The sequence below is a fragment of the Rhinatrema bivittatum genome, chromosome 10 (genome assembly GCF_901001135.1).
Source record: "Rhinatrema bivittatum chromosome 10, aRhiBiv1.1, whole genome shotgun sequence".
Taxonomy (NCBI): Eukaryota; Metazoa; Chordata; class Amphibia; order Gymnophiona; family Rhinatrematidae; genus Rhinatrema; species Rhinatrema bivittatum.
The window spans coordinates 41,020,402-41,046,390 of record NC_042624.1 but is presented as its reverse complement, the minus strand read 5'-3'; the positions used below and the strand labels follow the sequence as shown (position 1 = coordinate 41,046,390).

The following is a 25,989-nucleotide window of genomic DNA, read 5'->3' as shown; positions in this document are numbered from 1 at the left end:
GGGCAGATTTTCAAAGGCTACATGCGTAACATATGCGCGTAACTCAAGAAAATCTTCCCCTGCGTGTGCCGAGCCAATTTTGCATAGGCTCGGTGGCGCGTACAAGCCCCAGGACGCGCGTATTTCGTGGGGCTTCGAAAAGGGGCGGGAAGGGGGCATGTCCGGGGCATGACGGTGATCCAGGGGCGTGTCTGGGGGTGTGTCCAGGTTCAGGGGGCGGCCCCGAGCCCTCCTCCGTTCCAGCCATGCTGGAGGGCTGCTGGCGCGTGCAAGATATGCCTGCCAGAGGCAGGCGTAAGACATAAAATAAGATAAGGGGTGGAATTTAGGTAGGGCTGGGGGTGGGTTAAATAGGGAAACAGAGGGGAAGGTGGGGGGGGGGGATCCAGAAAAAAAGTTCCCTCCAAGGCTGCTCCAATTTCGGAGCGGCCTTGGAGGGAATGGGGAAAGCCACCGGGGCTCCCCTCGGGCTCGGCGCGCACAAGGTGCACATGTGTGCACTCCCTTGCGCGCGCCGAGCCCAGATTTTATAACATGCGCGCGCATGTTATAAAGTCAGGCGTAGATTTGTTCGCGCCGGGTTGCGCGAACAAATCTACGCCCGCGCAAATGTTTTAAAATCTGCCCCACTGTGCACATGTGTGGGTGGGTGTCCCATTTGTGCTCATGGTGGGGATGTTTTTCAGTTACATGCAGTGATGCCATCAGCCTTTTTCCCACTTCCCTCCCAGTCCACTCCAATTACGGAGCGGACTGGGAGTAAAATTCCTTAACCCTAACTGTAACCCTATCCTTCCTCCCTCTTTCCTTCTCCTCCCCGACCCCTAAACCTACCCTACCAATCCCCAAATTTTTTGTTTTAATACTTACTGCTCCTTGGGAGCTGAAGTAAACTCTGTGCACGACCGGCTGCCAGTGCGTGCTTCCCCAGGACAGTGTCTAATGCTGCGCTCCTAGTCCACCCCTGCCCCGCCCCTTTCTTCAGGCCTGGCGGCTGTGCACATATCAGGGGTTACGTGAGTGGCCAGGCCCTTTCAAAAATGCGCATAGTGGGGTAGATTTTATAAATTTGCGCGAGCTGGTCCAGAGGGCTGGTCCGGAGGCCTCGACCACGCCCCTGGGCCAGCGCCACGCCCCCGGTCCCGCCCAAACCGCCACCTGACCCGGACACGCCCCCTCCCCGCCCCTTTTACGAAGCCCCGGGACTTACGCGCGTCCCGGGGCTGTGCACGTGCTGGCGGCCTATGCAAAATCGGCGCGCGAGTGCCCTGCGCGCGTAAATCGGGCCGGATTTACGCGCGCAGGACTTTTAAAATCCGGCCCAGTGTGTGCAGGCCCTGCCATGCACTTAGGGGCGGATTTTAAAAGGAGCGCAAATAGCCTACTTTTGTTTGCGCTCCAGGCGCAAACAAAAGTACGCTGGATTTTAGTAGATACGCGCGGAGCCGCGCGTATCTGCTAAAAACCTGGATCGGCGCGCGCAAGGCTATGGATTTTGTATAGCCGGCGCGCGCCGAGCAGCGCAGCCTACCCCCGTTCCCTCCAAGGCCGCTCCGAAATCGGAGCGGCCTTGGAGGGAACTTTCCTTTGCCCTCCCCTCACCTTCCCCTCCCTTCCCCTACCTAACCCACCCGCCCGGCCCTGTCTAAACCCCCCCTTACCTTTGTCGGGGGATTTACGCCTCCCAGAGGGAGGCGTAAATCCCCGCGCGCCAGCGGGCCTCTTGCGCGCCGGGTTGCGACCTGGGGGCGGGTTCGGAGGGCACGGCCACGCCCCCGGACCGCCCCGGGCCGTAGCCACGCCCCGTACCCGCCCCCAAAACGCTGCCGACACGCCCCCGAAACGCTGCGACGGCCGGGCCCGCCCCCGACACACCCCCCTCGGAGAACCCCAGGACTTACGCGAGTCCAGGGGCTCTGCGCGCACCGGTAGGCCTATGTAAAATAGGCTTCCCGGCGCGCAGGGCCCTGCTCGCCTAAATCCGCCCGGTTTTGGGCGGATTTAGGCGAGCAGGGCTCTGAAAATCCGCCCCTTAACCTCCAATTTTTACATGCACAGGGCTTTTAAAATTTGGGCGTAAATTATGTGCTGCAAATAGGCACCTAAATAGGTTCTTACAAGTAGAAGCTCAACTTTTTGGTATATTGGTCTTTATATTTATTTTGTGACTCTCATAAATAACCAGTGTTCATATTAGCCCAGTGGCATACTAAGGGGGATGTGGTCCACCCCAGGTGACAGCTAGTAGGGGGGTGCCAGCCGGGAGGGCAGTGCCATCGAGAGGAAGGTCGGCAGCTGTGAGCAGAAGCCATCCCAGTCATGGCAGAAGAGGGAGGCTCCGGTGGGTCTTGAGCAGAGCCCAACCCACTTGCAGCTGAAGACGAGGGAGGCACTGGTGGGCCACAAGCGGGTCTGGCTGAGAAGCAGTGATCAGCTGACATCAATGCAGCCTGTGAGTGTGTATGTGCACAGAATAACAGGCACAGAATGATGTGTGTGTCATTTGGAGCCTATGTGCCTGAGTGAGGGTGTGTGTGTGTGTGAGTTAGGGATATTGTGAGGGTGGGTGTTTGCATGTGAGATGAAGCCTGTGTGAACGGGGGTGTGTGAGTGAGTGAGAGAGCCTATATGCAGGGGTATATAAGTGTGCAAGAGAGAGAAGGAACCTCTTTGAGTGCATTTGCCATAGAGAGATGGATCTCTCTATGGCAAATCTCTCTATGGCAAATGAAGGTGTGTGTGTATGAGAGGACAGATGGAGCCAGTGTGAGTAGGTGTCTGAATGCAAAAGAGAGAGGAAGCCTGTTTAAGGGTGTGTGTGTGCAAGAGAGAGAGAGGGCGGGTGTCTGTGTGAAGGTGTGTGTTTGAGTATGAGAGAGGGAGCTTGTGTGAAGGGGTTTGCATGTGTGAGGGAGACACAAATGGAGGGAGCCTATGTGCAGGATGTGTAAAAGTGTGAGGAAGAGAGAGAGAGGTAACCTTTGTGAGGAAGAGGGGAACCAGAGATCACAGTTGGGGGAGGGGAAGAAGTGAACCTTGGGGGATGCCAAAGGAAATATCCTCCCTGGGTGCCAAATACTTTATGTACGGCACAGGGGTTACGAACCAGGGAAACCAGGGTTTAAATTCCACTGCCACTCCTTGTGATCTTAGACAAGTCACTTTACCCTCCATTGCCACAGGTACAAACTTAAAGGTGAATTTTAAAAGCCCAATGTGCACCAAAATTAGGGGATCTACGAATATGTTGGGCCAGTGTACGCCGAGTGGATTTTAAAAGCCGCCGGGATACGCGCATATGCGCATACGCTGCACACACAAAAAAAAAGTGTACAAAAGTGGGTGGGGATTAGTCTGGGCAGGGAATGGGCATTCAAGGATTTAAACTTGAAATCTGTTTATGCACACTTGCGTGTGTTGGGATCCCCTGCCATTTAATTTCACTTCTGCTATGGATTGCGGGTAAGTAATAAAAGGAGTTTTAAAGGAAAGGGCTAACAGGGGGAAGGAAGGCTATTAAAATGGGGGGGGGGGGGGGGCAGTTGGAAGTCCTAGCCCTTAGCTGGGCTAACTGGGAATGAACTGGGAAAACTGGTAATGGTGTCGGCATGCAGGTCTGTTAAAATCCCCCCACTAACACAGCACAAGCAGCATTTGCGCACATAAGCATGCATCCGCTTAAAATTGCACACACATATGCATATATTTAATAACATGCGCACATATACGCACATAGGGGTAGATTTTATAATTTTGCACAAGCACATACTTTTGTTCGCGCACCAGGCGCGAACAAAAGTACGCTGGATTTTATAAGATACGCGCGTAGCCACGCGTATCTTATAAAATCCGGGGTCAGCGCACGCAAGGGGGTGCACATTTGTGCAACCTGCGCGCGCTGAGCCCAGCGCGCGCTGCCTGCTCCCTCCAAGGCCGCTCCGATTTCGGAGCGGCCTCGGAGAGAACTTTTCTTCGCCCTTCCCCCATCTTCCCCTCCCTTCCCCTACCTAACCCACTCCCCCGGCCCTATCTAAACCCCCCCCCCCCTTACCTTTGTTGGCAGATTTACGCCTGCTGAAAGCAGACGTAAATCTGCGTGCACCAGCGGGCTGCTGGCGCACCATCACCCGACCCGGGGGCTGGTCCGGAGGCCTTGACCACGCTCCCGGGCTGGCGCCACGTCCCCGAAACGCCGCGTCATTTTCGGAACGCCCCCAACACGCCTCCGACACGCCCCTTTAACGAAGCCCCGGGACTTACGCGTGTCCCGGGGCTCTGCGCGCACCGGCGGCCTATGCAAAATAGGCACGCCGGCACACGAGGGCCCTGCACGCGTAAGCCAGCTGGATTTACGCACACAGGGGCAGATTTTAAAAGCCCTGCTCGCGTAAATCTGCCCGGATTTATGCGAGCAGGGCCTTGCGCGCTGGTGCGCCTATTTTCCATAGGCCTGCCGGCGCGCGCAGAGCCCCGGGACTCGCGTAAGAGGGGGCGTGTCGGGGGCGGGGCCGATCGGTGCGGCATTTTGGGGGCGGGACGTGGCGTTTTGGGGGCGGGCCCGGGGGCGTGGTTTCGGCCCGGGGTGGTCCGGGGGCGTGGCCGCGCCCTCCGGAACCACTCCCGGGTCGCGTCTCGGCGCGCTAGTGGCCCGCTGGCGCGCGGGGATTTACTTCTCCCTCCGGGAGGTGTAAATCCCCCGACAAAGGTAGGGGGGGGTTTAGACAGGGCCGGGGGGGTGGGTTAGGTAGAGGAAGGGAGGGGAAGGTGAGGGGAGGGCAAAAGAGAATTCCCTCCGAGGCCGCTCCGATTTCAGAGCGGCCTCGGAGGGAACGGAGGTAGGCTGCGCGGCTCGGCGCACGCCGGCTATACGAAATCGGCAGCCTTGCGCGCGCCGATCCAGGATTTTAGCGGCTACGCGCGTATCTACTAAAATCCAGCGTACTTTTGTTTGCACCTGATGCGCCAACAAAAGTACGCGAAGGCCCACTTTTTAAAAATCTACTCCACAGGGCATTTAAAATCCGGCCGATATATTATAAAATGGTCACGTCCCTGGGTGTGGGCCAACAAACATGCGCACCTGTGCACTCATGCACCGGTTTGAAAATTACCATCCCTGATTGTGAGCCCTCTGGGGATAGGAAATTCCTGAACATAATCTGCTTTGAAGGGCCAAAAAAGCAGAATATAAGTAAATAAATAAATAAACAGATAAATAAATAAATAAATTGCAGTTTTGCTTTTTTGTTTAGTTGTAGTTTGTTTCATTGTTTGTATAGTTGTAGTTTGTTTCAGTGTTTGTAGATGTTCTGAGGGAGAAGATGAGGTGAGTTTCCAGTAATTTAATGTTTTTACTTTAGTTGCTTGCTTCTTTTCTTAGTTCAAATAAATTTATAGACAAACAGAAATGCAAATTATTCTTACTGCTGTGCCAGTGGCCAGATTTTAATACTATTTGAAAACTAATATGCTCCCAATCTAGTTTAAACATTTTGTATAAGTAAGTATTGATTCCTAACTTGCAATAAATCACTGGCTATCCATCAATGATACCCCCACACATTCCGAAATGAAAGCTCCAAAACTCTTTACTATTGAGCAAGAATCCTGGAAATAAAACCTACCCATTTGAAAATCTACATCCAGTCATGTAACTGTCTAGTAGCAAGATTATTGCAGACGTGCTTTCAGAGTCCATTTCAAAATCTAGCAGTGAGATTCATGCTTTATTTCAATTCAGATATAGCAAAGAGGATAATTTTAACAACTTGCTATGGGTTTCATTTACTGAGCATCTTTCTCATAGACACAGAATGAGAGAAAAGGCTTAGTAAATCAGGCCCTATATTTGTGATAGATACACAAATGTATTTATTCACAGTCTGAAAATACAGAGTTTTGACAGCAAGTACCTGAATGGAATTAAATTTAAAGTGGCAAAAAGTTGAATATAAATAAATAAATAAATGCCGCTAATGTGTTGTGAATGTGAAATACCTGTGACAGAGGTCCTGTGGCTTAGCAGAGTTTAAGAAGTTCAGAAAGCATTCTTTCCTATAACAATTATAACTTGTTTTTATGAGACATGTTGGAATACTAAGAAACACATTATATTAAACTGGCAAGGCGCATGTGTCAATACAATAGCAAAAAGAGGAGATGGATTCATTAACCCACCTGATCTCTATCAAAGTGAGTCCTTAAAATAGTTGAATAAAATGGAATCTTCAGTGGATGAGGATGAAAAGCAGGAAACCCAAATGTGTTCTGTAAGCAACAGATTAAAAATAAATGTGTGAAGGAAAAAATGTCTTCCCAATGCAAACAATCAAGTCAGATTACCAGGCTATTTTTGCAGACTCTCTTTGAGATAGCACAATGCCAGTACTTTAAATAATGCAGCTGCCTATATCAATTTCTTTTAAGTTTTCCTAGTGTATTACTTTGCTACAGTTCAAAGGCTTTGGACATTTTTTGCCCTATACAAGTCTGAGTTAGAGCAAGACCAAAATTCAAAAGATAAGTGATTCTGATTAGATCTCCATTTTACTCTTCTGGTGTTCCATATGACATAACCAACAAAATAAGGGATATAACTAGTATACAATCAAAACAAGAAAAATAACTAGCTATGCAAATAATGTGAGCTGCAAGAAGACTAATACTAAAACTATATTGTATAGTTTAAACATGGAGATTAATATAGAGATAAGACCTCAGTATTGGCAAGAGATCTGAATTAACAGAAACTTCTGATGGCCAATTGGTCCAATCATCGGTCTTGTAATCTCCATATGACATGACAAGCCATGTATAATTTTGGGAAGGAAAGGGCTCTAACATTGCATGAATTACATAAATTGTGAGACATAGGACAAAATGCATAAATGTCACATAACTACACTATCTGGCATATCTTGTAACAATGACTAAAGGCATGGAAGGCATAATTAAACCTGTTCTCTGTTTTTTTCATTGGAAAAGATTGACATGATCAAATAACCAGTTTACTCTTTTTTTTGGGCCAGTATTGCAACTCCTGTTTTTTTGGGTTTTTTTTTTATAATCTTTATCCTGCATCCACACAATACAGTAACACTTGAAGAGTATCAGTATACCAACAATGTACATATCATAATATATAATATAATATGACACACATCAACAAGTGTCAACAGGAAACTCCTGGTTTATAATCACCAGATAGTAACTCTAATAAAGGTGAATGAATAATATTAACCCGAGATTGTGATAAAAAAGAATTTGTAACTCTTGAAATGTTTTTGCATGTTTCTCCAATGTTGGAATCATACTGAAGTGTGAACTATCAAAGATTCTTGCTTCTGATGCAAATATTATGAATACTTAGGGAACTAATGAAAAGCCTTTAAAGCTATAATCTGGAAAAATTGATCAACATTTACGTAGCCCACTGCATAAACCATAACACAATGAAACATGAATTTTGGCTAAACTTTTGCATACTAAGAACATAAGTTTTGCCATGCTGGGTCAAACTAAAGGTACTTCAAACCCAGCATCCTGTTTCTAGCAATAGCCAATTAAGGTCACAAATACCTTGCAGGATTCCTAAATTAAATTGATTTAATGTTGCTTGTCCCCACAAGAAGCAGTGGATTTCCCCAAGTCCACCTTATTGATGGCTTATGGCCTTTTTTTCCAGGAACATATCCAAACCTCTTTTAAACCCAGCTAAATTAAAAGCTTTTACCACATCCTCCAGCAACAAATTCCAGAGTTTAATTATGTTAAATTATATTGTCTGAAATGTATCACCTAGCAATTTCATTGCATGTCCTCTAGTCTTTGTACTATTTGAAAGGGTAAATAACAGATTCACATTCACCCATTCCAATCCACTAATAATTTCATAGTCCTCTATCATGTCTCTCCTCAGTCATCTCTTCTCCAAGCTGAAGAGCCCTTAACCTCTTTAGCCTTTCCTCATAGAGGAATCATTCCATTCACTTCATCATTTTGGGCGCCCTTCTCTGCAACTTTTCTAATTCTATTATTTCTTTATTGAGATGCAGTGACCAGAAAAGCACACAGTATTCAAGGTGCAATTGCACCATGGAGCAATACAGAGGCATTATAATATTCTCGGTTTTATTCTACTTTCCTTTCCTAATAATTCCTAGCATTCTATTTGCTTTCTTGGCTCCTACCACACACTGGGCAGAGGGTTTCAATAGATTATCCACAATGGCGCCTAGAATGTTTTCCTCGGTGGTGACTGCTAATGTGGAACCTTACATCATGTAGTTAAAATTTGGGGTCCTCTTCCTTATGTGTATCATTTTGCACTTGTCCATATTAAATGCCATCTGCTATTTGGATGTCCCGTCTCCCAGTTTTGCAAGATCATCATGCAATTTCTTACAGTTCTCTTGTGATTTAACAACTTTGAATAATGTTTTCTCATCAGCAAATTTGACCATCTCACTTGTTATTCCCACCTCTAGATCATTTATAAATATGTTAAAGAGTAGTGGTCGCAGCACAGATCCCTGGGGTACTCCACTAGTCACCTTTCTCCAATAAGAAAATTGGCTACTTAGCCTTACTCTGTTCTCTTTCAATCCATTCTCAATCTACAATAGAACATTGCCTCCTATCCCATGACTTTTTAATTTCCTCAAGAGTCTTTCTTGAGGTACTTTGTCAAATGCTTTCTGAAAGTCCAGATACACTGTATCAACTGATTCACCTTTATCCACAAGTATAATGTTTTTTGTTTTGGTCAGCTGCGGGCCTATGTAAATGAATGGCAAGATGATTGGGCATCTGTCCTTCCCTGGGCAGAATTCTGCCATAACAATCATGCTGGAGACTCCATGGGGTGTTCCTTATTCCAGATCTTGTATGGCAGACATCCACAGGTACCAATCTCTATACAGGTAACAGTCCCATGCCCAACAACCAACGTCGTGAGCCAAGATCTTAAAGAGCTGAGGCAAAAAACCTGTTAACTTCTCACCTCAGCCACTGAAAAATACAAAAAGCAAGCGGACAAAAGATGCTGGCCAGCACATCTCAAACCTGAGAATTTGGTAATGCTTAATACCTGCAATCTACAGCTAAAAAATCCATCTACAAAGTTCTCACCTCATTCATTTCCAATCACATAGCAATTGGACCAGTAGAATGTCAATTAAAACTGCCACCTACTTTCAAAGTCTACTATGTTTTCCATATCTCTCTCCTCAAGCCTCTACTTTTGTCTTGGCCCTCACAATCTCATCCCAAATCAATGAAGGTGACTTCAGAGGAAGACATGCAATATGAAGTCCAGGAAATCCTCAAATCTAAATGCATCTGAAATAAACTCCACTACCTCATCTCCTGGAAGGTGTTTGGTCCTGAAGAAAATTCCTGGGTACTGACTTTGGATGTCCAAGCTCTTTGCCTCCCCCTAGAGTTCCATCACCTCTTCTTATGTAACCCTAAGCCAGAACATTGCAGAGGGGGGGGCTTAGGAGGTGGAGTACTGTAACATTTTGGCTGGCTATGGGATGTCCCATGACTGGCCACACTTATTTCTGAATGCTGCCAATGCAATTCCGCCATGTCCGTGGGTCTTCCGTGGGCATGCCAACACTTGAAGGCCCTGTGGCGCGAAATGGAACTGCCGGTGTTCAGCAACAGGTTCTCCTGCTTTCCAGTGTGTGTTACTTGCTGTCTCTGTGTGTAACCTTGCCTTTTCCTTCCTTGTTGTTGCCTTGCCCTGCCTTATCATGTCTTGGTCTCCAGTGCCTTGTCTTTGTCTTGTCTATCCATATCCATATCTATCTATCTATCTATCTATCTATCTATCTAAATAAATAAATAAATAAATAAATAAATAAATAAATAGATATCTGCCTAACTCCTGGTTCTGACCCTTGCTACAGTCTTTTTCTACTCTTCTGGACTGCTGCCTCGCTGACCCAAGCTTGGACCTTGATCTGCTTGCCTGCTGCCTGTCCCAACCTTGGGCTGGATCCGGATACAGTTGGCTTGCTGCCTGCCCTGACCTCTGCCCAATACTCGACTTCATCTGACCACTCCTTACTGGACTTTCGCCTAAGCTCTGCTAGCCCCTGGAACCCAAAGGCTCAACCTGTGGGGGACAGGGATGGTATAGGTGAAGCCCTAGATCTAGTCCTAGTAAGAGCAAGTGTACCTGCTTTTGGCATGGGCCTAATAGGTTTGCTTGCTAGGCTGCATCAACCACTCCACAGCCCAAGGGTTCACATCCATGACTACATGTTTGTTTGGGCCTTCAAAAAAAAAGTAGGAGATTAGTGAAGCATGATTTCCCTTGGCTAAACCCATGTTGGGCTTGTCCCATTAAATTATGACTATTTATATGTTCAGCAATGTTGTTCTTTACATTTATTATTATTATTCATTTTATTTATTAATCGCCTGGTGACAAACTCTAGGTGACTTACAAGGTTACACACATAATCCAATAAATATTTCAAAAGTAAAACAATCATATCCAGAAGGTTCTGGAACTAATCTTAGATGGGTTTGTGTGGATATATGAATATGGAGAAAATCCATGCTCTATTTTTAATTTAATTTCCAGTTTTTACCAGATCAAAATAACATTTTGAACAAGAGGGTGCATTGGTAGACCATTGTTTAGGAGGTGATCAATGTAATTTTGGCCTATCAAAAAACTTTCATAGTCCAAAGATTTGCCTAATTTCTGGTGGAATTAGATCTTCTATTTCAGTATTATTTACATAATTCTCAAGATTTTTACAAATTTCTGATACATGGAAATAAAGGGCCAGATTTTAGTATCTTCTCCCGATTTTATAACATGCGTGAGCAGCAGCGTGATGTTATAAAATCCGGGGTCAGCGCGTGCAAGGAGGTGCACTCTTGTGCACCTTGCACCTGCTGAGCCCAAGGGGAGCCCCGATGGATTTCCCTGTTCCCTCCGAGGCCGCTCCAAATTCCCCTAACCTTTATTTTGGAAGTTGTGCCTGCCTCCGGGCAGGCATAGGTTGTGTGCACCGGCCAAGTGCTGGCGCGCAATCCCCCGGCACGGCCGCTGTGCCGGAGGCCTCGGTCTAACCATGGAGAGATACAGAAGCATTATGATATATTCTTTTTTATTTGCCATTCCCTTCCTAATAATTTCTAACATTCTGTTTGCTTTTTTGACTACCACAGCACACTGAGTTGACAATGGCAATATAACATCAACTATGACACCAAGATCTAATTTGGAACCTAACATGGTGTAACTACAGCATCGATTATTTTTTCCTATATGCATCACATTGCACTTGTCCACATTAAGGGGCGGATTTTAAAAGCCCTGCTCGCGTAAATCCGCCCGGATTTACGCGAGCAGGGCCTTGCGTGCCGGTGCGCCTATTTACCATAGGCCTGCCGGCGCGCGCAGAGCCCCGGGACTCGCGTAAGTCCCGGGGTTTTTCGAGGGGGGCGTGTCGGGGGCGTGTCAGGGGCGGGGCCGATCGGCGCAGCATTTTGGGGGCGGGGCGCAGCATTTTGGGGGTGGGCCCAGAGGCGTGGTTTCGGCCCGGGGTGGTCCGGGGGTGTGGCCGCGCCCTCCGGAACCGCCCCCGGGTTGCGTCTCGGCACGCTAGCGGCCCGCTGGCGCGCGGGGATTTACTTCTCCCTCCGGGAGGCGTAAATCCCCCGACAAACAGGTTGATCCAGTATCGTCCGCTCGAGGATTGCCCGTCTGTAACGTGCTCGTAGCGCACAATTCGGGCGCGCAAGGCAATTCGGCGATACAGTCTCCAGTTTCACGCGTCGGTATCGCTTCTGAAAACAGACGCATAACCCTTTCCGCACCCGGCATGTAAATGAACGAAAAAGCTGTATAATGAAGGAATTAGCTATTCCCCTGCGATACTGTAACGGGCGCTGATATTATCTCCTCCGTAACCCGCTGTTCTGCCGCGGCCTTAACCTGCTAGTTTACCGCCTCCCCCTAGTAGGAGTTAGTGTAGTGTAGTGTAGGGTAAAAACATTGCTTACCCGCCCTGGTCCCGCCCTGGTCCCGTCCGGTCTCCTGAAGACGTGACGTCACGACGTTTGGCGTCACGGGGTGTGACGTCACGTCTTCAGCGGCCAATTGCACGATTTTCCCGTGCAGGCGGCCATCTTTACTTTGCCACCTAGCTGCCTGCCCGATCGAACATGCTGCCGCTGCTGGCTCCCCGGATCTCGCTGCCACCCCCGGACCCCGCTGCCGCTGCCCCCCCGGACCCCGCTGCTGCCTACCCGCCGCTCCCGGATCCTGCTGCCGCCCCCCCCCGCTGCCACCCCCCCCCCCCCCCCCGCTGCCGACCCGCCCGTGCGATTTTGGCGCTCATCCAGGCAGGGGAGGGAGGGAGGAAGGGAGAAGGGACTACCGGATGCCGCTGATGGCTGCCCGCCGCCCACCGGGACCCACGGCCCTCCGACAGGTATTTAAAATTGTTTTATTTTTTTATATAACACATAGGTTTTTTGTTTTTTACACTTTTTAAACTTTTTTACACTTCCTGGTGCCTGTCATTTCAAATGTCATTTGAAATGACAGGTACCAGAGCACCCAGGTTACTGTATAGGCGCTGTTACAGCGCCTATACAGTAAAATGGGTTGCGCGGGCATAACCCTTCCCTAACGCTTCACAGCCGCGGCATGCATTTGCATGCGATTAGAGGAGAGTATCGGGGAGTTAGTAAAGAGAACTGTGCGTGCGGGGAGGAAGGGTGCGCCTGACACTACCTCACTGTTTTTACCGCGGCCTTACTGGATCGACCTGAAAGGTAGGGGGGATTTAGACAGGGCCGGGGGGGTGGGTTAGGTAGAGGAAGGGAGGGGAAGGTGAGGGGAGGGCGAAAGAGAATTCCTTCCGAGGCCGCTCTGATTTCGGAGCGGCCTCGGAGGGAAATCGGCAGCCTTGCGCGCGCCAATCCAGGATTTGCGCGGCTACGCGCGTATCTACTAAAATCCAGCGTACTTTTGTTGGCGCCTGATGCGCCAACAAAAGTACGCGAAGGCGCGCTTTTTTAAAATCTACCCCTATATATCATCTGCCATATGGATGCTCATACATCCAGTTTTGGAAGGTGCTCCTGCAATTTATCACAATATGAATAATTTTGTATCATCTGCAAATTTGATCACCTCACTCATTGTACCCCTTTCCAGATATTAAAAAACACTGATCTAAGTACAGATCCCTGAGGCACTCCACTGTTTAGCTTTTTCCACTGGGAAAACAAATCATTTAATCCTACTCCTTGTTTCCCATCTTTTAACCAGTTTGCAATCCAAAAAAGGACATCTCTTCCTATCCCATGACATTTTAGTTTTCTTAGAAGCCTCTCATGAGGGATTTTGTCAAATGTATTTTGAAAATACAAATACACCACATCTACTAATTCGTCTTTATCCACGTTTATTAACCCCTTCAAAAAACACGTGGCAGATTTGTGAGGTAAGACTTCCCCTGTATAAATCTATGCTGGCTATGCTTCATTAAATCATGTTCTATGATTTCTTCTTTATAATAGTTTCCATTATTTTTCCTGGCACTGAAGTCACATTCACTGGTCTATAGTTTCCCAGATCAACTCTGGAGCCCTTTTTATATATTGGGGTTACATTGGCAACCTACCAGATTTCAGGTACAATAGATGTTTTTAATAATAATTATGAGTATGAGTATATTTTATATTCTGACATTCAATTTGACATATCACATCGGTTTACATTCAGGTACTGTAGGTATTTTCCTATCCCCAGAAGGCTTACAATCTAACAGGTCGATCCAGTATCGTCCGCTCGAGGATTGCCCGTCTGTAACGTGCTCGTAGCGCACAATTCGGGCGCGCAAGGCAATTCGGCGATACAGTCTCCAGTTTCACGCGTCGGTATCGCTTCTGAAAACAGACGCATAACCCTTTCCGCACCCGGCATGTAAATGAACGAAAAAGCTGTATAATGAAGGAATTAGCTATTTCCCTGCGATACTGTAACGGGCGCTGATATTATCTCCTCCGTAACCCGCTGTTCTGCCGCGGCCTTAACCTGCTAGTTTACCGCCTCCCCCTAGTAGGAGTTAGTGTAGTGTAGTGTAGGGTAAAAACATTGCTTACCCGCCCTGGTCCCGTCCGGTCTCCTGCAGCCCCGTCCAGACCGGACGGGGCTGCAGGAGACCGGACGGGACCAGGGCAAAAAAAAACAAACGAAAAAGTAGCAAGGCTCGGGCCTGCTATGGTAAGTTTAAAAAGTGTAAAAAACAAAAAACCTGTGTGTTATATAAAAAAATAAAACAATTTTAAATACCTGTCGGAGGGCCGTGGGTCCCGGTGGGCGGCGGGCAGTCATCAGCGGCATCCGGTAGTCCCTTCTCCCTTCCTCCCTCCCTCCCCTGCCTGGATGAGCGCCAAAATCGCACGGGCGGGTCGGCAGCGGGGGGGGGGGGGGCGGCAGCGGGGGGGGCGGCAGCAGGATCCGGGAGCGGCGGGTAGGCGGCAGCGGGGTCCGGGGGGGCAGCGGCAGCGGGGTCCGGGGGTGGCAGCGAGATCCGGGGAGCCAGCAGCGGCAGCATGTTCGATCGGGTAGGCAGCTAGGTGGCAAAGTAAAGATGGCCGCCTGCACGGGAAAATCGTGCAATTGGCCGCTGAAGACGTGACGTCACGACGTTTGGCGTCACGGGGTGTGACGTCACGTCTTCAGCGGCCAATTGCACGATTTTCCCGTGCAGGCGGCCATCTTTACTTTGCCACCTAGCTGCCTGCCCGATCGAACATGCTTCCGCTGCTGGCTCCCCGGATCTCGCTGCCACCCCCGGACCCAGCTGCCGCTGCCCCCCCGGACCCCGCTGCTGCCTACCCGCCGCTCCCGGATCCTGCTGCCGCCCCCCCCGCTGCCGCCCCCCCCCCCCCCCCCCCGCTGCCGACCCGCCCGTGCGATTTTGGCGCTCATCCAGGCAGGGGAGGGAGGGAGGAAGGGAGAAGGGACTACCGGATGCCGCTGATGGCTGCCCGCCGCCCACCGGGACCCACGGCCCTCCTACAGGTATTTAAAATTGTTTTATTTTTTTATATAACACACAGGTTTTTTGTTTTTTACACTTTTTAAACTTTTTTACACTTCCTGGTGCCTGTCATTTCAAATGTCATTTGAAATGACAGGTACCAGCGCACCCAGGTTACTGTATAGGCGCTGTTACAGCGCCTATACAGTAAAATGGGTTGCGCGGGCATAACCCTTCCCTAACGCTTCACAGCCGCGGCATGCATTTGCATGCGATTAGAGGAGAGTATCGGGGAGTTAGTAAAGAGAACTGTGCGTGCGGGGAGGAAGGGTGCGCCTGACACTACCTCACTGTTTTTACCGCGGCCTTACTGGATCGACCTGTAAGTTTGTACCTGAGGAAATGGAGGGTAAAGTGACTTGCCCAAGGTCACAAGGAGCAACAGTGGGACTCAAACCCTGGTCTTCTGGTTCATAGGCCACTATGAATTACAAGTAATGTGTAATAGTTTACACATTACTTGTAATTGGTGTGAAATTTCATTTTTTAGTTCTTTCAGGACCCTGTGATATATACCATCCAGACAAGATGATTTGCTACTCTTCAGTTTGTCAATCTGACCTACTACATCTTCCAAGTTCACCATGATTTGGGTCAATTCATCTGAATTATCATCTTTGAAAACCATCTCCAGAATGGGTATCTCCCCAATATCCTCCTCGGTAAACACCGAAGCAAAGAATCAATTTAGTCTTGCCGAGATGGCCTTATCTTCCCTAACTGCCCCTTTAACTGCTCAATTATCTAATCATCCAACTGATTATCTTACAGTTTTTCTGCTTTGGATATATTTTAAAAAGTTTTTATTATGAGTTTTTGCCTCTGTCTTACCAATATTTTTGCCTCTGTCTTACCAATGTTTTACATTTAACTTGCCAATGCTTATGATTTTTTCTATATTCTTCAGATGAATCCTTCTTCCAATTTTTGAATGAAGATATTTTTCCTAAAATAGCCTCTTTCACCTCACCTTTTAACCATACCGGCAATTGTTTGGCCTTCCTTCTACTTTTCTTAATGCGTGGAATATATTTGGACTGCGCTTCTTAGATGGTATTTTTTAACAATGACCATGCCTGTTGTACACTCTTAAGCTTTGTAACTGCACCTTTCAGGTTTTTTTTTTCTATTTTTCTCATTTTATCAAAGTTTCCCTATTGAAAGTTTAGTGCTAGAGCCGGGATTAACTTATTATCCCCCTTCCAGGCATTAATTCAAATTTAATCATGTTGTGATCACTAGGGGTGTGCATTCGGATTGACCGCATTAGTAAAACGCAACTCATATTTTTTTTTTACTTAAAAAATTGATTCGACATAAACGATTGGATTTCCCACATATCGAACATAGATATGTTCGATATGTGGGAAATCGCGATTGTTGAGCCAAAATAAAAATATAAACCCCCTCACCCTCCTTAATCCCCCCCCCGACTTACCACAACTCCCTGGTGATGGAGCGAGGAGTGAGGACGCCATTTCTGCAATCCTTGGCGAGAAGCATGTGACGTCGGCGGCACGTCGAGTGACGCCGGCGTCACGTGATTCCCGGCTCGTTCGCGCCGGACGGCTCGTTTGGCCCAAAAAGAACTTTTGGCCAGCTTGAGGGGGTCAGGAGGCCCCCCCAAGCTGGCCAAAAGTTCTTTTTGGGCCGAACGAGCCGTCCGGCGCGAACGAGCCGGGAATCACGTGACGCCGCGTCACTCGACGTGCCACCGACGTCACATGCTTCTCGCCAAGGATTGCAGAAATGACGTCCTCACTCCTCGCTCGATCACCAGGGAGTTGTGGTAAGTCTGGGGGGGGATTAAGGAGGGTGAGGGGGTTTAAATTTTTTTTTTGCACATATGTACATATACCCAACTCATTGGATTTTTTTTATGTCCATATTGGCCGCAAGTGGGACCCCCTTTCGGACATAAAAAATATGAACATAAAATTTTGCTCTGCACATCCCTAGTGATCACTATTGCCAAGCAGCCCCACCATTTCCTCTCCCACGAAATGCTGCGGTCCACTAAGAATTAGATCTAAAATAGCAGCCTGCCTCATCAGTTCCTGAGCCTAATACTCCATAAAGTTGTCATTTATTCCATCAGGAACTTTATCTCTCTGCATGTCCTGACGTTACATTTACCCAGTCAATATTGGGATAATTGAATTCTCCCATTATTACTGCACTACCAATTTGGTTAGCTTCCCTAATTTCTCTGAACCTTTCATCATCCGTCTCATCATTTTGGCCAGGTGAATGGCAGTATACTATCATTACACTTTTCCCCAACACAATTGGGATTTCTACCCATAAAGATTTTATTGTGCATTTACAGGTAAATTTTCAAAGGCGGACATGCCGATTTTATAAAATGCGTGTGCTGATGCGCGCATGTTATAAAAACCGATACCTGCGCACACATGCACACCCAATTTTATATCATTGCGTGCATGTGCGTGAGGGTTCCGACTCGCACGCACAGGGGGCCTATTTTATAAACAACATGCTGCGACATGATCGTGCCCTTTGCTCAGTTCCCTCCCAGTCCACTCCAATAAAGGAGTGGACTGGGAGGGATCTTCCCTAACCCCCTAACTACCCTTCCCTCCCTTTTCCCCTCTCCACCCTAATCCCCACCTAACTATTCTAATTTTTTTTTGTTTTTAAACTTACTTCCTCTTTGGAGGTGAATTAAGTTGCGTGTGCTTGCCAGCTGCTGGCACGCAACTCACCAGGACAGCACAAAATGACTCTGTCCCAGTCATCCCCCTCCCTGCCCCACCTAGATCCTGCCCCTAGCCTGCCCCTTTTAAACAATCCGGCAATTCTGCACATACCGAGAGATACACGCATTGCCGGGCCACTCTGAAAACGTGCTTGGCGCTCATGGCCCGACCACAAGCATATCTCCTGGGATTTGCGCATGCCGATCTTTTAAAATTGACCCTGGGATCTCTTGCAGGTTCTTATCCTGTGGTCAGGTTCCAAAAAATCCCCCTTGCCACCGGTGGTGTTGCCATGGACCTTTTTATGATATGTGGTTGTTGTCTTAATTCTTGATTTTAACTTCTAGTTTCCCTGGTTCTTAACCCATTGATCTATCCACTAGGCCATTCCTTTCCCCAAGTTAAAATACAAGAAGAGGATACTGTAAACGAAGAGAGAGATTTAAGTTTATTTTTGTTTAATAACGTCTTCATATGTATTCACATTTGTACTGCTTGATATTATATCAAGTTACCTCAGACTCATCTCTTTGTACTCAGGATTTAATTATGTTTTAAACTGTTGTCTTTCCATTCAGAATACTAGCATTAAACATTGGGGTGTGAAAGATCAGTTAGAACATGCATAAGTTTTGTGCCTTATAGCTTCCTAGTTGATAAATCCACAGATGGTGCCAACCTTCTGTCAGCTCAGGAAACCATCTTTTATAGAATAAGTGAATAATAAATTTCAACACCTTTATCAATTAAAAAATACATTTTGTATAAAAGTTCAAGACTAAAATAACTCCTAGTCTCCATCTTCTTTCCTTTGCCAGATTTCAGCAACTCTTTATTACCGAGTGCTCAGCACTGATTTTAACATTTATCTGAACATCACATAAAAATAACATCTTTAATGACTGACTGTTTAAGTGACTCACCTTAATCTGTATTACATTTTCATTGCCTGATGAAACAGCATGAGCTATGCGGGCTGATGTTATTTGTGCTTTGGGTGTGGTCACCTTCACTGTTTGGTTGTGATGTTGATACTTTTTCATTCCCAATGTGGGAAGGCAGTTTCTTGTCTTATTTGGATTTCTGTTCATGATGTGTCCTGGATTTGTGAGACAAGAGTCACTGTGTACTCCAGTTTGACAACAGATGGATAGTTTTTCTGAATCTGGTAACAGCTTGCTATTGGATATGCTGTGGGCTGAGTTTTTTTCTCCAGAGATTTCATGCTTATTGGCTTCAATAGAGTTGATAGTGGGAAGTTCTGAAATACATTGTTGAATTGTGTCATGAAAAGAAGGATGTTTGGACATATTTCCTGATGGAGCTGCCAAATTTTCCCCTTGTTTCTGATCCCTGTGGTTTGAAGCAGCTTCTTTATGGTTATCAAGCACCATCTTGTATATTCCACACTGACTGTCTTTTTCATTTAAATATTTTAGTTCTGGAATTTCATTTCGATGTTTAACACACAGTGGGTACTCTGGAGCAGCTGTGTTTTTCACAATGCTGGCCTTTTCTTCAGCTGCATTATGAGATACAGTCGACCGGACCTTTTTGCTTGGAAATTTAAGTGGCTTCAACAGCTGATTTCTGAAGTGTGTCATATATATATTTCTTTTTATTTTATCAAAATTATCAAAATTAGGTATGGAGCTTTCCTTATGTATTGCAACAATCTCTGCCCATGCCGATTTAACACACTTTGATGTGGTTTTAGTGGGATTTTGTTCCGCGTCTCTGGGTTCAAAGTACTTTATAACAGGTGCAATTTGAAGTGAAGGAAAGTTAGCAAAGCTCTGATCTGTTATATTAAGTAATTGTGGTATGAAGTCAACTGTCAATGAGTCTTCCCAATCAAAAAAATGAGGAGATAGAAAGATGTCACCTTTTTTAAGGTATTTACACTGTTCTTCACGTGGCCAAATATGGAATGCAAGTTTTTGAAAATCATCTGTATCTTCATTTCAAAAACAAAAGAAAAGAAGAGCTAATTAAAATCATAACATTTTAAAGATGAATAGTATAAATTCCTAATAGATAACATTCCATAAATAGAATAGCTGATCTTAATGTAATATAATGCAATTAATATAACAATGCAATCAGAAAAATCCTGAAGATGGGAAAACTGCATTTATTTAACAGGACTAGTTAACAGTTTCAAATAACTTCCATGAACCTGGATTTACGCTATAGAGGTAATATTCAATCATTGACTAGATGCCAAAGTTAGCAGGATAAACATCTAATTTTGGAGGGATATTCAGTGGTGCAGCCATACAGTGAATATAAGCCTAGATTCATCAAAATGCTATAAATTTCATAAATAGCACCCATGATAAAAAAGAGACACACAAGCTGAGGAGTGGAGAGACAGAGAGAGAGAGAGAGACTCTTTATAAGGAGCACTGAGAGGAGAGGATCACCTTGCTGGTGGCTGAAAGGAATCAGTAAGTTTTTGCTTGGGAATTTTTATTTTTTAAAAGTATTGGGGCGAAGTTAACTATTTGGGAATAATATTTAGTGTGTTTGTGCTTTTAATAGTCAGTAAGGCAGTGAATAAATAGAAATTAGTAGAGATGTGAATCGTGTGATCGATCATATTAACGATCAATTTTGGCTGGGGGGGAGGGAATCTGATCATCGCGGTTTTGTTTTGTTTTTTTTTTTTTAATCGTTTAAATTGTAAATCGGGGGAGTCAAAAGTCCAGCGGGTGTCCGGGAGCAACCTCATGCACTAGGGCCGTATTGCAAAATGGCGCCGGCCATATGGCCGGCGCCATTTTGCAATACGGCCCTAGTGCATGAGGTCGCTCCCGGACCCCCGCTGGACTTTTGGTAAGTCTTGTGGGGGTCAGGAGGCCCCCCCAAGCTAGCCAAAAGTCCCTGGGGGTCCAGCGGGGGTCCGGGAGCGATCTCCTGCGCTCGTGACGTCGGGGGACAGGAACCAAAATGGCGCCGCCGCTACCTTTGCCTTGTCATATGACAGGGCAAAGGTAGCGCCGGCGCCATTTCTATTAACGCAGCTGTGGCCTGAGAGTGGAAGATCACACCGGGACCCCCCCCCCCCCCACTGGACCCCAGGTAATTTAAAACATTTTGGGGGGGTTTGGGGGGGGGGGGGGATTTATTTTAAAGGGTCGGGGTGGGTTTTAGGGTTGTTTTAGTGTGCCGGTTTTCCCGCCCTCCCCCTTCCCCTCCCCCTCCCCCAATTTACGATTTTTGACGATAAATCGGGGGAATTCCTATTGTATCGCGCCTATAACGATTTTTGACGATTTAAAATATATCGGACGATATTTTAAATCGTCAAAAAACGATTCACATCCCTAGAAATTAGACAGCTTGTATTTTTAAATAGTCAGTCAGTAAGGCAGCTAATAAGTAGTAGTTAGTGTGTTTATTTTTAATAGTCTGTAAGGCAGCTAATAAGCAGAAGTTAGAGTGTTTGTATATTAAAAACAAAACAAAAAAAAAGGAGCCAGAAGTTGGAAATAAGCAAGGAGCACTGTATACCTAAGTAAAAAGGTTGAAAAGTTCAGTTCAGTTACTCAGCTTGGAAAGGTGTTAACGTAGTATGATTTGTTTGATTAGGTACCAACATTTGTTAATCAAGCGAACAGTGAGTCACTCTGGCTGACTAACTGAAGTTAGACTGTTTGTATTCCCATCACTCCCACCCCTCACCCACCCACCCCTAGCTTATCCTTTAATTTATAGGCAGGTGCCACTTTCACAAAAAAAAAACCCAAAAACACCTTATTGAGAGTTTGATCATTCCCCTGTAGGCTACTACCAGACATATAGTTAATTCACTAATTCATTTAAAAGATGTTAATTAGACACATTCCTACTCCCATACCAACCTAAAACGTAAGTAGGAACTGAACAAATTTGAGATGAAGGCAACAGTCCAGCAGCAGGAAGGGGGCTTCCCAGTCTTTTGCATTGAGTGTCACATGTATGATTTTTTTACCCGCCAGTGAGAAATTGTACATGTGCATGTGATGCAAAGAACTCCTAGCTCTCAGAGAACAAGTCCGATCTCTGGAGGCTAGAGTGGCAGACCTGGAGTAGCTGAGGCAGACAGAGAGGATAATAGATGAGACCTTCAGGGACATAGTAGCCAAGTCCCAACTTCAGACTGGCAGCCCTGATGCTGCCTTAGAGAAAGAAGGTCTCATGATTGGAGAGCATCAACCTGGTGCAGCAGGAAAGGATCCTGTAGCAAGAACATGCTCTCCAGGTGGTGCATTGTCCTTTCGCACCAAGGATGTCTCCCCAAGGCCTACTGCCAAGGAGGGAAGGGTTAGGTTGGCCGTCATAGTTGGTGATTCGATTATCATGGATTAGACAGCCTGGTGGCCGGTGGGCGTGAGGATCGCCTGGTAACATGCCTACCTGGTGCGAAAGTGGGGACCTCACGTGTCACTTAGATAGGATTTTAGACAGTGCTGGGGATGAGCCAGCTGTCGTGGTACATGTGGGCACCAACGACATAGGAAAATGTGGGAGGGATGTTCTGTAAGACAAATTTAGGCTCTTAGGTGGAAATCTTAAATCCAGAACCTCCAGGGTAGCAATCTCTGAAATGCTCCCTGTTCCACGCGCAGGTCACCAGAGGCAGGCAGAGCTCCGGAGTCTCAATGCATGGATGAGACGATGGTGCAAGGAAGAGGGATTCAGTTTTGCAAGGAACTGGGGAACCTTTTGGGGAAGGGGGAGTCTCTTCCAAAGGGATAGGCTCCACCTTAACCAGGGGGAAACCAGACTGCTGGCGCTATCCTTTAAAAAGGAGATAGAGCAGCTTTTAAACTAGAACAAAGGAGAAACCAACAGTCGCTCAGCAGCGCATGGTTCGGAGGGAGGTATCTTCAAAGGTGTTACGCTCCACGGCCACAGATGGCTGCAGCCGCCATTGCTCACCTCCCTTTTCATAACTTTGGCTCCGTTGGATGAACTCGCAGCTTTGGCCAGCTACCACCGGCCTTCTGGCCTCCGTTCCCAGGCTTATCTGAGCAGCATGGAAGCTCCCGACCACCATCTTACCCATGGGGTTCCCTAGGCATGCGCGCTCCCCGACCAGCTTTAACCATGTCATGGTGGGAAATTCGGGGGCGTCCAGATGACATCACTCTGCTCTGATACTTAAACTGGTCTGCCCAGACATCCGGTGACTTGGCAATGAGTTCACTTGCTGTTCTACCAGCTTCTACTCTACTTGTTCCGGTGTTACTTCCATAGTGTGAGACTACTGGGTACCCTCATCTCTAGGCTATACACTCCTCGGAGGGCCTCTCACCTAGATTTTAGCCTGCCTTTTCCCTGAGGCTTTCTATGGGACTTCAGCTTATTTCCTGTTGCTGTGAGTACCACTTTTGGATCACAATACTGAGAGCTACGAGGGAATCCTGCTGGTGTACCCCGCTCTGCGGAGCATTGCAGTGAGGACGCACTTCCGGGTTCTCCCCCTGCTCTGCATACCCGTGCCATGATATCTGAGGAACCCTCGCTGGTGTACTCCACTCTGTGGATCACTACCGTGCTCTTTCACCAAGAAACCTTCCTGCATTACTCCACTACAGATCCGGTGTGTTACAGTGACTGTACATTCCGGCATCCCCGCTCCTCAGGTAGTGCCGCTTTCTCCTTTGACTCTGACATCAGCCTGTGCTACCACATCGTGGCTCATCTCCAGGGTTCACCCTCTACATCTCCACCTGTACGTCTGCTGTATCTCCATCCCGCAGCCAAGGCTCTGCTTCCAGATGGTGAGGCCCCAGTGGGGCCCCTCCCCTTGGGTGATTCCACCTCTCACCTCGGCCAAAGAGTCCACTCACTTACTTTCCTAACAGATTGCCAAGTCCATAGACCCGGCACAGCTCTCGGCCCTCCAGGCCATCCCCGGCCTGGACCAGCAAATTTCTGATCAGCAGAAAGTTTTGGAGAACTTGGCTAACGCCATAAATATTTTAAATAACAGGCTGGACACTGCTGCAACATCTGCCAAATTGAGTGCTACTCCTCAGACACCGCCGTTCCGGCCACCTGTGCCCCTGCTGGCACCTCTTCAGTTTTCAGGTGACCCCTTGTCCTGTAGGGGCTTTCTGAATCAATGCAACATGCATTTTTCTTTACAACCTGCATACTTTCCTGATGTGGCTACTAAGACGACATACATCCTCTCCTTACTGGAAGGAAGGGCGTTGGCCTGGGCCTTACCCTTGTGGGAATGAGCGGACCCAATCCTCCAAGACCTGATGGGCTTCCTCGCCCTTTTCTGCTCTGTCTTTGATGACCCTGCTCGCAAGACTATCACCGGCTCTACCTTGTGCACCTACTTCAAGGTTCCAGATCCCTTTCTGAATACGTCATCGGGTTTCGAACCTTTGCGTCTGAACTACTCTGGGATTTAGGCTGCCTGCGTGTGATTTTCCTTGAGGGATTGAGTCCGAGCATCAAAGATGAGGCGGCAGCTTGAGAACTTCCAGAAACACTGGACGCCCTCATGGATCTCGCCGGACGCATTGACTGTCATCTTTGTGAGCACTCACAAGAGATCCGAGCACCCAAGAGGGTGGCTGTGGGTACCCCCTGCACTCATCCTGCTCTTTCTACGAAGGTCACTGCTCCACTAGAGGCCAACAAAGAGGAACCCATGCAGATGGGTCGCAGCTACTTATCCTCGAAGGAGAAACGTCGCCGTCTAAATTCAGGGCTATGTATGTATTGTGGTCAACCCGGACATGCGGTACCTGCCTGCCTGCTTATTCCGGGAATCTCCCAGGCCTAGGTTCTGTCAGAGGACTTCTCCTAGGCCTCCATTAACCTTACCAGTCTCCATCAACTCAGGAACTTTGGAATTTCCACACTAGCCTTATTAGATTCCAGGGCTGGTGGTAATTTTATTCTATGACAGCTAGTGGAGCATCTCTGGATTCCCAGGGTCTGCACTCCTACACCACTCTTACTCTCCTCAATCCATGGTGAGCCATTACCTGACGAAGTTACTTGCTCCACAGTCCCTATCCAACTGCGTACTGGATCCATGCACACAGAGACCATTTCTCTTCTCATACTAGACAAGCCATTCATCCAGTTGTTCTTGGACTTCCGTGGTTGAAACTCCACACCCCACAATTCGACTGGGACAACTTACAACTCTCCCAATGGGGCAACTCCTGCCATAAGGGTTGCTTGGAAATCATGTCACCGCTGCCTTGTTTAACCACCACGATGATTCTTCCTGGTCTCCCACTGCAGTACTCCTCATACGCCGATGTGTTTTCTAAAAAAGCTGCGGACACATTACCACCTCACCGGTCCTTTGACTGTGCAATTAATTAACTTCCAAATTCTGAGCCTCCTCATGGAAGGGTGTACCCACTTTCGCTGACTGAAACCAAGGCTATGTCTGACTACATATAAAAGAACTTGGCTAAAGGGTTTATTTGACCTTCTAAGTCTCCCGCTGGTGCGGGATTCTTTTTCGTTGGGAAAAAGGACGGTTCCCTTTGACCGTGTATAGATTACCGTGGCTTAAACGAAATTGCCTAGAAGGACCAATACCCCTTACCACTAATCTCTGAACTGTTTGACAGGCTCCAAGGGGCCAAAATATTCTCCAAATTGGACTTGAGAGGGGCTTACAACTTGGTCCAGATATGCCAGGAAGATGAGTGGAAGGCTGCTTTTCACACCCGAGATGGCCATTTCGAATACTTGGTAATGCCTTTTGGCCTTTGTAACATTCCAGTGGTGTTCCAGAACATGATGAATGAGGTATTCAGAGACATGCTCTATCAGTGCATAGTAGTCTATCTGGATGACACTCTAGTATTCTCTTAGGAACTCCAGAGTCATCACAGAGATGTTTGCAATGTTCTCCAGAGCCTTCGGGGCAACTGTTTGTACGCCAAGGTGGAGAAATGTTCCTTTGAACAAGAGACCATTCCTTTCCTCGGTTATGTGGTTTCTAGCCAAGGTTTTCAAATGGACCCTCAGAAGACCAAGAGCATCCATGATTGTCCCCCACCAACGGGCCTCAAGGCACTTCTTAGATTCCTGGGATTTACGAATTACTACCGGTCATTCACACCACACTACTCTGCTCTGACCGCCCCTCTCACCACCATGATCTGCAACGGAGACAACCCCTCATCCGAGGCTATACAAGCCTTTTA

At 47.2% G+C, this 25,989-nt stretch overlaps 1 protein-coding gene across 3 annotated transcripts in view; it reads right to left on the bottom strand.

The window, feature by feature from the left end:
• Positions 1-25,989, bottom strand: part of LOC115100359 — a 181,193-nt gene that overhangs the window by 33,429 nt on the left and 121,775 nt on the right. For all 3 annotated transcript variants that reach the window (XM_029618776.1, XM_029618777.1, XM_029618778.1), the window contains 2 exons: positions 18,730-19,763; positions 6,178-6,267 (listed from right to left, as the gene is read on the bottom strand). In XM_029618776.1, the coding sequence (XP_029474636.1) occupies positions 6,178-6,267; positions 18,730-19,763 (1,124 nt within the window). The remainder of the gene's footprint in view (positions 1-6,177; positions 6,268-18,729; positions 19,764-25,989) is intronic.